The 14,168-nt window shown below is 38.7% G+C and overlaps 1 protein-coding gene across 4 annotated transcripts in view; it reads right to left on the reverse strand.

The window, feature by feature from the left end:
* The window catches only part of MICU1 (mitochondrial calcium uptake 1), a 245,090-nt gene that overhangs the window by 58,452 nt on the left and 172,470 nt on the right, over positions 1-14,168 (reverse strand). For all 4 annotated transcript variants that reach the window (XM_004769481.3, XM_004769480.3, XM_004769479.3 and 1 more), the window contains one exon: positions 12,990-13,187. In XM_004769481.3, the coding sequence (XP_004769538.1) occupies positions 12,990-13,187 (198 nt within the window). The remainder of the gene's footprint in view (positions 1-12,989; positions 13,188-14,168) is intronic.

Below are 14,168 nucleotides of genomic sequence, written 5' to 3' on the forward strand. Positions count from 1 at the left end.
AGTTCAGGAATGCCTGGCTGGCTCAGTCAGTTAAGTGTCTGACTCTTGATTTCAGCTCAGGTCATGATCTCAGGGTCGTGAGATCAAGCCCTGGATTAGGCTCCACACTGGGTGTGGAGCCTGCCTAAGATTCTCTCTCTCCCTCTCTCTCTGTCCTCCGTCACTCACTCTCTAAATAAATAAATGAACAAATGAATGAATTTAAAAAGAAGTTCAAAGTTCATCACACTTAAGAAATGAACATTTTCAGGCACCCAGAAGGCTAACACTAAGTGATACATTATCTAAGTGTTTTTATGTGTATCATATTCTATGTACCAGAGAGTGAAATTCCTTACATCTTGAGTGGAAAAGTAATCTGTTAGGCTTTTAACACACCACCATTATGTCAGTGGGAATTTCCCAAGTTGATTATAAAATATCATGGAAAAAATTTATTCTCATAATAGATACTGAATTAGAGAGTGATCTTTAAAGACATGTTTCTTAAATTGAGGGAATAAATTTATAAGCATGGAAACTAAACACATCCTAATGCTTTGGCCATAAAGTGAAATTTATTTAAAATATTCAATACTTCTGCCACTAATGGGAGCAATAAACCATGGTTTATAGCATAAAAGGGACTAAACCCCACTCTGTGGGGAAAAAAATTGAATCCTGTAGTTTTAAGGGAGCCCTCCTCATTAATTCAAAAGCTACATAGAAGCAGCATTTCTCTGGGGATGGAGGAGCCTGGGATAGGAATACTGCAAGCATTTGCATGGCCTGGATTGCAAGAACATGTGGCTGGGTGTGTGGTGAAGCAGAGACAAACTATTAACATACAGTGCTTGAATACTCCTATGAAGCAAGGGAAAGGAATGAGGCTGCCACTCTGTTCACTAGATTCAAAGCTAATGAAACACGGGGAAGACTGGGGTGACCCTGAGCAGTGCCAAGTGGTGCAGACAGGCAGGAAGGCATCTGAAAATAAAATCACCACAGAGCTGAAAGATAAACTGGTGGGTCAGCCTCTACAATGAGCCAACTGCTGGAAAAGGGTGCAACGGCACTGTGTCCATGAGACAGCATGACTGCTGACAGCCTGTCACTGGAACTGTTTTTGTCTGGCCCTCCAAAGGCCAGTCTTATCTTCTGGGGAAGGTGGTGAGTTTATACGTGTGGTAGTCTGTATAAAGATGTCCCCCTGAGCTCCCCAGGTCTTCAGAATCATGCTCTTGTGTAGTCTCCACCCATAAAGATCCAGGATGGGCCTTTGTGGCCAAAACAATGCAGCAGAAGGGATGTCACTCCTGAGAGTAGGTAAGAAAAGACATCTTGGTTCCATTTTCTCTTTCTTGGATCACCTGCTGTGCAAGGCACCAGCTGCCATGTCATGGGAGCCTTTCTGACAACATCCACAGAGTGAGGAACTGAAGCCTCTTGCCCACACCCGTGTGAGTGAGCTTGGCAGAGGATCCTCTAGCCTAGTCAGGCTTTTAGAGCACTGGAGCTTGGGCTGACGGCATGACTGCCCCTCAGGAGAGACAGCCGGAACCACCCAGCTAAGCTGCTCTCGGATTCCTGTCCCTTAGAAACTGTGTGATAGAATATTTGTTTTAAGCTGCTACGTTTGGAGATAATTTTTTAGGTGATAATAGCTAAATAATAGAGCTGTAAAGCTCCAATTTTGGAGAGAAGGGGTTAGAAACTATCTTCTTACTTTGCAAAACCACTAGAGCTTGAGCAGGTGTTTACACTAGCGGTGGCAGTGACACCAGAGCTGAAGTTGCAGAATCAGACAGGTTACCTCAGACAAGAACAACTGTTAAGTTAGCTCTATGACCATTAATTCATCCCAAATGTCATTTTGTTATACAGAGAGAGGGAAGAGGGAGAGAGTTGGGGAAGGGAGGGAGAGAAGGAGAGAGAGAGAGGGAGAGACAGAGAGGGAGAAAGAGAAACAATTACCACAACAAAAAAAGCTACCAGATGGGGAAGGTAATTCCACTACAGCAAATGCTTCCAGAACGTCTCAGTTTTCACTTTGCCAACTTTAACAGTACAGAAAATCCATGAAAACTACTGCTCTGTTTTTAAAGATTTTATTTGAGAGAGAGCATGCATGCACAAAAGAGGGGAGGGTCAGGGGGAGAGAGAGAAGCAGACTCCCCGCTGAGAAGGGAGCCCAACATGGGACTCGATCCCAGGACCCTGAGATCAAGACCTGAGCCAAAGGCAGACGCTTAACTGACTGAGCCACCCCAGGTGTCCCCATGAGAACTATTTCTACACTAAAAGGAAAATATAGCATATTAATACTCTTAACAATGATGACACAGATACATAATTCTGTATAGGATGTTCAAGAAAGAGAAAATGACTAATCCTGTATTCAAGGGAACTACTTCAGTTCTGCCTTAATTTCTGGCATCATGCTCCATAAATGTATCTACATAGAAATATAAAAAAAAATAATTAAACATCTCACTAAGCAATATTTCCAGCACAATGAATTCAACACACCTCACTTATTTTTCTAGTTGGATACAATGTAAATCACTGATTTGGGATTACAAATCTAATCAACCCAATGACTATGAAGTTGGCAATTTCCTGGAATCTTTTCAAACTGATGGCAATTGATGGCATTGATGGCAATGAAGCTGCAGAAAATATCAAGATGGGCCACTGGCCAGAGATGTCAGGAAGCACAGGTCACCAGTCTTCCCTTACTTCCTGTGCTGATAATGGAAGAAGTGCAGGAGACACCGACAGTCTGTGGGAAGGTGCTCTGTCAAGTAGCTGGACACAAAACAGCTCAGCAAGAAGCAGGCGGCCATGAAGGAATGAGGACATGAACCAACCACCCTAGAGCACATGGTGGGTGTCAGGCATTGCCCTGGCTGCTTCCTTATCTCAGGAAGACTTCCTGACAACTTTGTGAGGTAGATATTACTATGAGTGTACATTTGAAGAAATTTAAGGCTCCCAAGGTCCAAGTGTAAAATTTAAAATCCAAATGACATCACTGTATACTGATTATTCTTTGGACAAATATTTACTGTGCACCTACTGTGTGCATACCTCTACTGTTGTACTTTTCTTCCAGGGCTGTAATAACTGTCTAACTTCTAGTCTGATTGTAACTCCTTCTATTCAGGAACTAACTGCTTTTGTACCTAACCTAATGTCTGGCACAAACTTAAGGACTCGCTAGTTTTGTGATTAATAAAAACAAAAAACCCAAGCCCCCAAACCCCAAGTGTTACATTTTTTGGCTTTATTTTTTCTGCTAGGTAGACCGGATATGAGATTTCAAGGAAAGACTGGTGAAGAAAAGGGGCATCCTAAAAAAGATGTTTTGGTATTACTTTATTTGGAGGCTTTTTTAATGCTAAAAAAAAGATTGACGTAGCTTGTACTTCATTAGTCCGATAAGCTTTAATAAGAAAAACCATTCATGCTAATGTGGTAGATTTGATATAAAACAAATGAGGGGAATATGGGTGGGGAGGGAGAAAAGGCATTCTATTATAATAGGAAAAAGGAGAAATAAAGGAGACTTGAGGAAAAAACTTTTCTATGCTGTTAACTGAATTCAGAGGATAATAACCTGATGTAATATATATGACCCTCTAAAGTGGCATTTGCTTGGAGTCTGAATTCAACAGGCTGTAATGCATTATTTATTCACAAATTACTGCAAAGCTGGCTCTGGTTCCTAAGACATTGTCTAGACTCCTCTAAGGCTGAATGGCAGGCTAGAGGCTAAAGTTATTTTTAAAAAATCTCCTTTTCCTCTAAAAGAAAGAGAAAAAGATCTATTAGAGTCATCTGGGAAATTATTTTAAAGAAGTGTGGAGAAAAAGGACAAAAAAAGCTTTTTTTTTTCTACTCATGACTACAACTGTCATTCTTTAAAGCCCTAATTCTTTATATTTAAATGCTCATGAATCCCAAAGACTGCAATTCTGAAAGGCCTTTGTGGCTGAAGATGGCTCGAAGAGGAAGAAAAATGAAAAGGCCTACTCAGACACCCTGCCCATCATTTAGTCCAGATTTCTTCATTCTAAGTCTGGGTTAGAGGCCAAATTTGATCTGCCCTAGGATCCAGCTAACTGTTGGAGAAATCTGGAGAAAGCATCTTTTCTTATCCTGCTTTCTGTTTCTGGATGATCTCTAGAGACCTGGACTTGAGGGCACAGGGCCCCTTTCCCAAAATGAGAACACCCTGGAGACACATTAATTTCAGCCTGGTTTGGGACGGACCTGAGAAGAAAGGTCATTTTCTCTCTCACCCTCTCCTGGCTCCAGTCCCAGTGTGACTCAGGGCTCCCCTGCCTCTTCTCATCTACCCTACAACCAGAACAAAGGATGAATAAAAATTAACCAGCCTATTCTTCCTATAGAATGAATTTTGACTAGAGCAGACTCAAATATTGTGCTCTTCACAGACTAATCTACATGTTCCCTTTTATACTCGCGCTGCACCATAAAAATACGTCTGGTCCTGTACTTATAACACTGCAAGAAGCTGTGGTTCACTCGTCTCACCTTTGTAAGCTTCTCGGGAGAACAATGTTTTGTTCATCTCATTTAGTAAAACTCCTAGAAAGCTCATGTAAGTTTTAAGAGCAGACTCTGAAAGCAGACTGCCTGGAATAAAATCTCAGCTCCTCTTTGGGCAAGTTACTTAATCTCTTTGTGCCTCAAGTTCCTTGTTTGTTTAGTATTGATAATTATAATACCAACCTCATACCTTGTGAAAATTAAATGAAATATTGTACATAAAGCACTTAGAATAGTGTCTGGCTCAATGGTAACCTCTCAAGAAATGTAGGCTAGTATTTTCACTTTACGTAGTATACTCAAACCTTGGTTAAAGTACGTCATATTGCTAGAGATCTATATCCAAGAGTGCTGTGGCTAGAAGGATACATACAGATTAAACAGTGACTATCAATTCACACAATTATCTTCTTTCATACTACTTCTCATTTCACTATTATTGCATTCAACACTATTTTAAGAATTCTGTTGTGTACAAAACGCAGGGTGGGGGGGAGTATCACTGCATTCTCAATTCCAAATAACTGACCTATGAACTTTTGATACCTTGGTACACAGCTCATTCATAAACTGAGAAGCATTTGTGTTCTACTAAAAGATGGCTGATAAGACTATATGAATGACATATTGAGGAACAATTTCCAGGGAAAGAACAAATCTTCATGATTTATTTGAACTCTCTTTGTCTTGCACCCAGTTTAAAATTAACTTAGAATATAAAGTTAAAGATGTTGATGATAGGGGCGCCTGGGTGGCTCAGTGGGTTAGGCCTCTGCCTTCAGCTCAGGTCATGGTCTCAGGGTCCTGGGATTGAGCCCCGCATCGGGATCTCTGCTCAGCAGGGAGCCTGTTCCCCCACACCCGCCACTTGCCTCTCTGCCTACTTGTGATCTCTCTCTCTCTCTGTCAAATAAATAAATAAAATCTTAAATACATATATATATATTGATGACAGAAAAATCCTGGAGATTTCCCAGCACTGCAAAGGTATCACTAACATACTGACTTTGGAATCCTAAAGCTAACTGCAAATCAAAGAAAAATATCAATCTCTAACAGTTTTCCAATCCAAAAGGTCAGATTCAGAAGTGCCAATCAATGCCTTTTAAAAGTCATGTCTAGGGGTGCCTGGGTGGTTCAGTTGGTTAGGTGTATGCCTTCCACTCAGGTCATGATCCCAGGATTCCAGAATCAAGTCCTGCATCGGGCTCTGCTCAGTGCAGACCCTGCTTCTCCTTCTGCCTCTGACTCTTTCTCTGCCTCTCATGAATAAATTAAAAAAATCTTAAAAAAAAAAAAAAAAGAATATCTAAACGTCATGTCTAGAATTATATATTGGAAGCAACAAAGTATCACTCTTAAAACATTTTCCTTCATTCTCCAAAAGATATGAAACAAAAAAAGCACTATTTTGAATGCTTTTTACAGAATAATTATCAAGGTTAAATTTACAACATCAAGGGAGCTTTATATCACCATGGACATTTTACCATACCTAGTATTTTTAGTCTAATTTCAAAGCTGAAGAACCTATAAGCCACAAATGATAGCAAACTTGAGTTACAGGATGTTAAGGGAATTGCAGGAAATTAAATCAGAGCTTGGTTTTGGGTTTTGCATATCTTCTTGTTAAATTAATTCATCCTGAGAGCTACCTTGTTCTCATCAGAGCAAAATACTGGACCTACTTTATGATGTGTATGGTACAGAGAGAAAATATAATTAGTTTTAAAAAGTGCTGACATCAAGTCATGGGTGACTTATAAATAATTGTTGAAGGCAATTAAATTTTTATTCTATTATTTTTTATATATTTCTATTTTTTTAAATTAATGATCATTTCCTAAAACATGCCTTGGTGTCCCAGGCAAAGAAAGACTAGTAGGTTGGATGGATCATGGTACTAATTCAATTTTTTGAAGATTTTATTTATTTATTTGAGAGAGAGAGAGAGAGAGAAAACATGCACGTTCTTGCATAAGGAGAGGGGCAGAAGGGGAGGGACAAGCAGACTTACTGCTGAGCATGGTGGCTGATGCAGGGCTCCACCCCAGGACCCTGAGATCATGAACTTAGAGGAAATCAAGTCAGACACTTAACTGAGTCACCCAGGCACCCCAACTTAATATTTTTATTAAAGAAACAGATGCCTGGATTTAAGAAATAAGAAAAGGGATAAAAAAAATAACTTGAAAGAAGAAATAAAAACATTTTATATGGCTAAAGTAATAGATCTCTCTTTTTTTAAGTATCTGGGAAAATAATGCTTGCTATGGCTTTTTCTCCTCAGAATTTTAGAAGGTGAAGTAGTTCATGTTGGCTAAGTACTTTAAATTTTTTAGAAAACATGAGCTAGTAAAATAATTTCATCTTTACAACCAAATAGCAAAGTTACAGTTTTTCTATAGTGGGGATTGTTACCTTAATAGTTTTTACTTTTCACCTTTAAATGTATTATTGCCTCCTTAAGTTATAAATACCTAAAAGAGACAAGTACTGTTTAATAACCCATTTAATGATTTTTGGAAATTCAAGCTGAAAACATCTAAGGATGAAATAAGAAACTATAGATTTATTATTATTCACATTCTGCTTTGTATTGGCAAAAGCTGAAGAATAAAATTAAAAGAAACACCACCGAACATATTTCATTTAGTTTCTTAGACTTAATTAAATCAATCTTTGAGTTTACATAAGAGTTTCTCAGAAGAAAGAACAAGAAGCAAAACTGGTATTAGGATAAAAAGCAATCTGCTCTGTCAAGGGTGTTCTAGTTCCAGAAAGTGTTTGATTGAAAGCCTTCTTGCCTTCTGGTCTCCTACTTCAAATCTTTTGGCCAGGAAAAGAGCTGAGGTTTGTCTCTTAATACGGTCCTCCGCATTGGAGCAAGACAGATTTAATTCTGCTTTAACACTTTAGAGAGTTGAGTGCAAAGATGTCAGCTTGATGATATAAAGTAGGTGATCTGGAAATCCTTAGGCATTTTCAATCATGCAGTTATAGCTATATAAATATGAATTATATGTTATATATACTTATAGAACTATAAATTATACTGTTATATAACTATATACTATAGTCATATAATTTTTAAAAAATTTAATAGTTAACTTAACCTTCTCTTTTCTTTTTTTGCTCTACTTTTATTGACAAATGAAAATAATTAGCACTGTTCTTTATGCCTCCCTTTTATCTTCCTGACTGAACAGATCTGTTAACTTCAATTTTTTTTCTTGAAGACCGGGCATATAAGACAGACACTGTTATTCTTTTTAACTTTTTGAAAAAAATATTTATTTTTTGGGGACGCCAGAGGGGCTCAATGGGTTAAGCAGCCACCTTTGGCTCAGGTCATGATCCCAATGTCCTGTCAAGTCCCCCATCAGGCTCCCTGCTCAGTGGGGAGCCCGCTTCTTTCTCTCCCTCTGCCACTCCCCTGCTTGTGCTCTTTCTCTCTGTGATAAAATCTTTAAAAAATATATATATATATTTTAGAGAGAGATAGCACATGTACCAAGAGCACCTGTGCGCGCCCATGTGAGTGGGGGAGGGGCAGACGCAGAGAGACTCAAGTGGACTCCTGGCTGAGCTCGGAGCGGAAGCTGGATGCAAGACTCCATCTCAGGACCCATGAGATCACGACCTGAGCTGAAACCAAGAGTCCAACACTTAACCAACTGAGCCACCCAGGCACCCCTCACTGTTATCCTTTGAACTATATCCAGTTTGCCTTCAAATAATTGATACTCACGCCTTCCTAAAATGTAATAATCTGATTGGTTATGCAATAAGCACGTGAACCCCAAAACCTATAAAAAAAAGATCATGTTACAGCCTAGAATTTTATTAGATGACGCTTTTCCAGTTTTCTTGTATATTCTGGAGTTGGCTTCTTCCTTCTTGTATAAATTAGCTTTTACTTTTCTTTGATGACATGACAGCTCCTTTTTCCCCTCCCCCCAAATTAAAATTAATTATACTCTTTCAAAGAGTTTTCATTTTTGACTGACATCCTACTTATAACTGTAGTCTTCAAGAAATCAATGAATATATTAATTGGAATTAGACTTGGCACCTGTCTCTAAGGAACTCAACTCAATAGTTCTCTGTAGCCTTAGATGGAATTTTTAATAACTTCAAGGTATTTTTTTAAAAAGCCAACTGTGTACCTTCAAGCTATTCCTTCAAACCCATGTTTTTTTGAGTTTCCAGATACAGAAATAAGGATATAATAAAATGACCAAAATTAAAAGCATTTAAACATTTATAAAAACCTAACAAGCTAATGATTATAATAAAAAGATATTAAACAACTAGCTTAGGTAATATAAACACAAAAGAACACTGCATTTCTTTTCAGTCTTAAGACTCAATTTGAGGGGCAAAAGAACTAGGAAAAGATGGTGCTAAAGCAAGTAGACCATAGATATTCAAGAAATTTGGTCTTTTTATGTTCCTAAAATTCAGAGCATTTCCTTTTTCTTTACAGTTCCAAATGAGTCAGGCAAAAAAAATCTCGTATTAGACTAAAACTAATAATAATCAGATAAAGAACAAATGATAGTTCTAAAAGACTGAGTTTGAATTCTCACTCTTATCCTTTGATAGCTCTACAACCTTCATCTTTTTGAGTTTCAGTTTCCACATCTGAAACACAGGTATAACACCACTAAACATAACAGGGTTGGCAAGATTTAAAATAAAGGCATGTAATATTTGTAAGGTGCCTGGCTCATAGTAGGCCCTCAAAAATGTTTATGGACCGTCTTTTCCCCTCTTCCCTGACCCTGCTGGAAATTAAATTTGACAGATAAGTAGTATTCTCTTCACTCTCAAAGTTACTATAGTGAGAAAAAGATAGAAATAACTAAATGGGTGGCCTAGTCCACTGAGCACCCAACTCTTGAGTTTGGGCTCAGGTCGTGGCATTGGGCCCTGTGTTAGGCTCTGTGCTCAGCATGGAGTCTCCTTCAGACTCTCTCCCTCTCTCCCTCTACTGCTGCAACCCCTAAAATAAATAAATAAATCTTAAAAAAAAAAAAAAACAAACCAAAATCTAAATGAATAGTAACTTTCCTGGATTTGAAATTTTAAAGTAAATAAGTTATGAAATAAAACTAGTAAGAGGTAAACGGGTTGCCTGGATGACTCAATTGTTAAGCAGCTGCCTTCGGCTCAGGTTATGATCCCAGGGTCCTGGGATCAAGCCCACGTTAGGCTCCCTGCTCGGCGGGAACCTGCTCCTCCCTCTCCCATTCCCCCTGCTTGTGTTCCCTCTCTCGCTGTCTCTGTCAAATAAATAATAAATAAATAAATAAATAAATAAAATCTTTAAAAAAAATTAGTAAGAGGTAAATAGAATGATGGAATTATAAAAACCCATATGAAAGTTAAGATATTATTAATCATTTCCATTTTCCTCTTGGCTATGATTATGAGATTATGTTTCATTTTCAGTGAAGGGAGACACTAACCAAGCTTTGAAAAGTATCAAAAGTGTTTCATAAAAACAAAAATTTGCTTCCATTTAACAGAAGTTTTATTGATAAAAGTATTTCAAGAAAGGGCCTTTCAGTCATTTGAGATGACCCATTTATGTGCATCATATATGCCAACTGCCATACTAAGTGACAGAGGATATACAGAGAAGATAAAAAGAATACTATTAAAGTCATGTGGCATCAGGCATATCACTGTATTAGTCTTCTATGGCTGCCATAACAAAATATCTAGAGCTTGGTGACAAACAACAGAAATTTATTTTTTCATAGTTCTGGAGGCTGCAGGTCTAAGATCAAGGCATAGGCAGAGCAGGTTTCCTCTGTGGCTTCTCTCCTTGCCGTGCAGTTGGCTACCTTCTTGCTGTCTCTTCACATGGCTGTCCCTTTGTGCATGGCACCACTGGTCTCTGTGTCCCTAAATTTCCTTTTCTTACAAAGACACCGGTAGAACTGGGTTACGGCCCACTCTAATGGACTCATTTTAACTCAATCACCTCTTTAAGGACTTTATTTCCAAATACCGTCAGATACTGCGGTACTGGGGGTGAGGGCTTCAAAATAAAAATTCTGAAGGAACAGAATCCAGTGCATAAGAAACATGATCTCACTTAACCACTGCCCTGTTTTACAAATGTGGAGCTAGGCTCTAAGAGAGTAAATAACTCAACAAATGTCACATAGTCAGTAAGTGGTGGAAACAAAATTTTAACTCCGGTCTCATTATGAGAGCACCAAAGGTATGTTTTTTTCTTTTAGTCACACCTCCTCAGAGAATTACAAATATGACTGGAAAGACAAAGCACCGATTCATGAAACTATAAAATATGGGGGTTAGTGATAAAGAGGCATTTATTCACTGGACTTGTACCATCACATGGAAAGAATGGATTCAGGACTAACAGACAATTATAGAATATTTATTACATGTTAGGCTGGGCTCTTTCACAAGAGTCTACTGATTCCTTTCATGAGGAATTTCTGAATGGCAAGGAATAGTTATTGGTAGTCTTGGACCAAAGCCAATGTCAAAATACAAGAGAGCTTTCTGTAGTAAGTTATCTTACACACAACTGTCTTTCAGATCTTTTTTTCCCTGCACTTGAGTGTAGGCTCTGTACTGGTCCACATGTATGAAACCCCTAATATGCTTTATAATATTCTACCTCATTGACAATCTACCTCATTGACAATCTTAGGGGGCTTCCAACTCTATAGCATCTCAAAGTGAAAGACAAAAAAGTCCCCTGCTGTGTCTCTTAAGAGTCCCACCTGGTGTCCATGAATGAGTGTCAGGCTAGACTATGTGTAAATATATGTGTGTGTGTACACACACTCATATGCATATACATACACACACATACACATTTATTATAGGGGCCAAAGAACTGCCCTCAAGAAGTCTGATAATTTTTTAATTTTTGAGGTAAGTTCTTTGGGTATCAATTATACCATTTTCAGAAAACAAGTACAAAAGCACATTTGAAAGTTTGATTTGATTTTTATTTTTTTATTTTATTTATTTATTTATTTATTTTTTTAAAGAATTTATTTATTTATTTGACAGAGAGAGATCACAAGTAGGCAGAGAGGCAGGCAGAGAGAGAGAGGAGGAAGCAGGCTCCCCGCTGAGCAGAGATCCCGATGCGGGACTCGATCCCAGGACGCTGGGATCATGACCTGAGCCGAAGGCAGTGGCTTAACCCACTGAGCCACCCAGGCGCCCCTGATTTGATTTTTAGTATTATTCATACTTCTTTCCTAGAGTAGGAACATTCAGTGGTGTTCTTACCAATAATGAGAATTCAGTTGTGATTTTTCAAACTGTCTTAATGGAGTTAAGTGGGTGGAAGAGGTACGAGTACCTTATCAGAATCATGGAGAAAAATGGAAAGCAGATAAAGAATATACACAGTTTAAAAAACAAAGCAGTGTTTTTCTCCAGTACTTTAATGTTTTCAAGTTTCAAATAATATTAAAAATGTTTTAAAAAAAGAAGTTGAGAAACACCAAGGTATGGGAATTTTTAAAACTCTGAAGATCAGATTTCATTTTTTCCAGGAAAAAAAGTGCCTTAGGAGGCATTTAGTGAATGTTCTGAATATAATAGACTTAGTAGCCAATTAACCCAAGATACACGTAGTTCACTAAATATACACATAGGGAAAGGCAATGCTCTCACAGAGTTGTGTCTAGGAAGTCAACAGCATGATGGTTTAAACTGTAGGCGGAAAAGTTAATCTCCAAACACAGTATGACATTTCTGCAACTCTGAGCACGGATATTTTTATTCTGCCATTTTTGTGTTTCCAGTTGTTTTTAGCTTTGTAAGCTTTCAAGGAAAGATCTAATTATCCCCCCTCAACTCTATCTCCCAGTGCCTTCTATGAAATAAACATAAAACTGGGGATACATGCTCAAGTTGAGAACTGCTCTTTTTTTTTTTTTAATATTTTTTTTTTTTTAAAGATTTTATTTATTTATTTGACAGAGAGAAATCACAAGTAGATGGAGAGGCAGGCAGAGAGAGAGTGAGGGAAGCAGGCTCCCTGCTGAGCAGAGAGCCCGATGCGGGACTCGATCCCAGGACCCTGAGATCATGACCCGAGCCGAAGGCAGCGGCCCAACCCACTGAGCCACCCAGGCGCCCTAAAGTTGAGAACTGCTCTTACCCCTGAATTTCTTTTTCCTCAATCTGAGTATCCAAAGACAACTAAGATTTTCAATTTAGGCCTTTTTGGTTTTCAGTCCCAGAACCACCTACCTCCAAACATCTTCACAGAATACAGTATTTCCTATCTGCTGTCAGGTTCAAACCAATCAGTTCTCACAGCTGGAGACAGATTGAAAGAATGTCTATAGTGCATGCCCTCCCCATTCAGGGGCTCTATGTGCTTCCATGATGCCCTGTTCCCCTGAAGTCCAAGGAATACCTACCTCTAGTTTCAGAACATCGTGCTGAAGTTTACGCTGAAATTCAAGGAAGTTTTTGATCGTCAGCTTCCCCTTGAGATCAGCTCCAAAGAAGTAGGTCGTGAGGGCTGAACACAAGCCAGACTTGAGGGTGTTACCAGTAGTAGGACGATCTCTATGACGCATACCCATACTGGTTTGGGAGCGGATAATGCTCTGAACCTGAAGGAAAAGCAAAGCCCTATTCAGAAAAACATTACCAAGTACAAAAGTTTAAAAAAGTAACAACAATAACTGACTACTGATTATTTATTTGCCTACACGGTGCTACGATTCTCTTTTAATGCACACAATCCTATTAAGTCTTACGATGGTCCTCATTTTACAGATGAGGAATTTGAGGCAGAGTGTTTAATAACTTGTTCAAGGTCAAGTAGCTAGCAAGTAGCAGAACCAGGATTTTAACAGAGACACCTGACACCGTTGTTAACTGAGATGCTCTTAAAATCTCTCTTCAGAAAAGAACAGGCATTTGTGTTTGAGGCTCAAAACCTCTCACAAAACACTAAAATAATCATCAACCTCTCAGTAATACATTCTGAGGAGTCTCAGGAGACTTTTCATGCTTTTCATACTTCTAACTACTGACTCTCTAGTTATGACAAGAGGTAGCATAGCTATAGGCAAATACTGACATCTAAGAGAGATAACACATTTATTAGAATGACAAATTTTTAAAACAGATTTTATTTATTTTTTTGAGAGAGAGAGAGAAAGAGCATGAGAGGGAGGAGGGGCAAAGGGAGAAGCAGACTCCTGCTGAGCCAGGAGCCTGACACAGGGCTTGATCCAGGGATTCTGGGATCATGAACTGAGCCCAAGGCAGATGCTCAATGGACTGAGACATCCAGGTGCCCCTAGAATAATAAATTAAATACAAAGTTGGTATGAAGTAATTCCCCAAGAAAAGTTGGGAAATTAATTTAGTCCTTGAGAAGTTTTATTTTTATTATTTTTTAAAAAAGATTTATTTATTTGAAGGGTGCCTGGGTGACTCAGTCAGTTGAGGTTGAGTGTCTGCCTTTGGCTCAGGTCATGATTCCGGCGTCCTGGGACTGATTCCTGCATCAGGCTCCCTGCTCAATGGGGAACCTGTTTCTCTTTCTTCCTCTGCCACTAGTGCTCATTCTCTCTCTCTCTCAA

This window comes from Mustela putorius, unplaced genomic scaffold (genome assembly GCF_011764305.1).
Source record: "Mustela putorius furo isolate JIRA1106 unplaced genomic scaffold, ASM1176430v1.1 tig00000698_pilon_pilon_pilon, whole genome shotgun sequence".
Classification (NCBI taxonomy): Eukaryota; Metazoa; Chordata; class Mammalia; order Carnivora; family Mustelidae; genus Mustela; species Mustela putorius.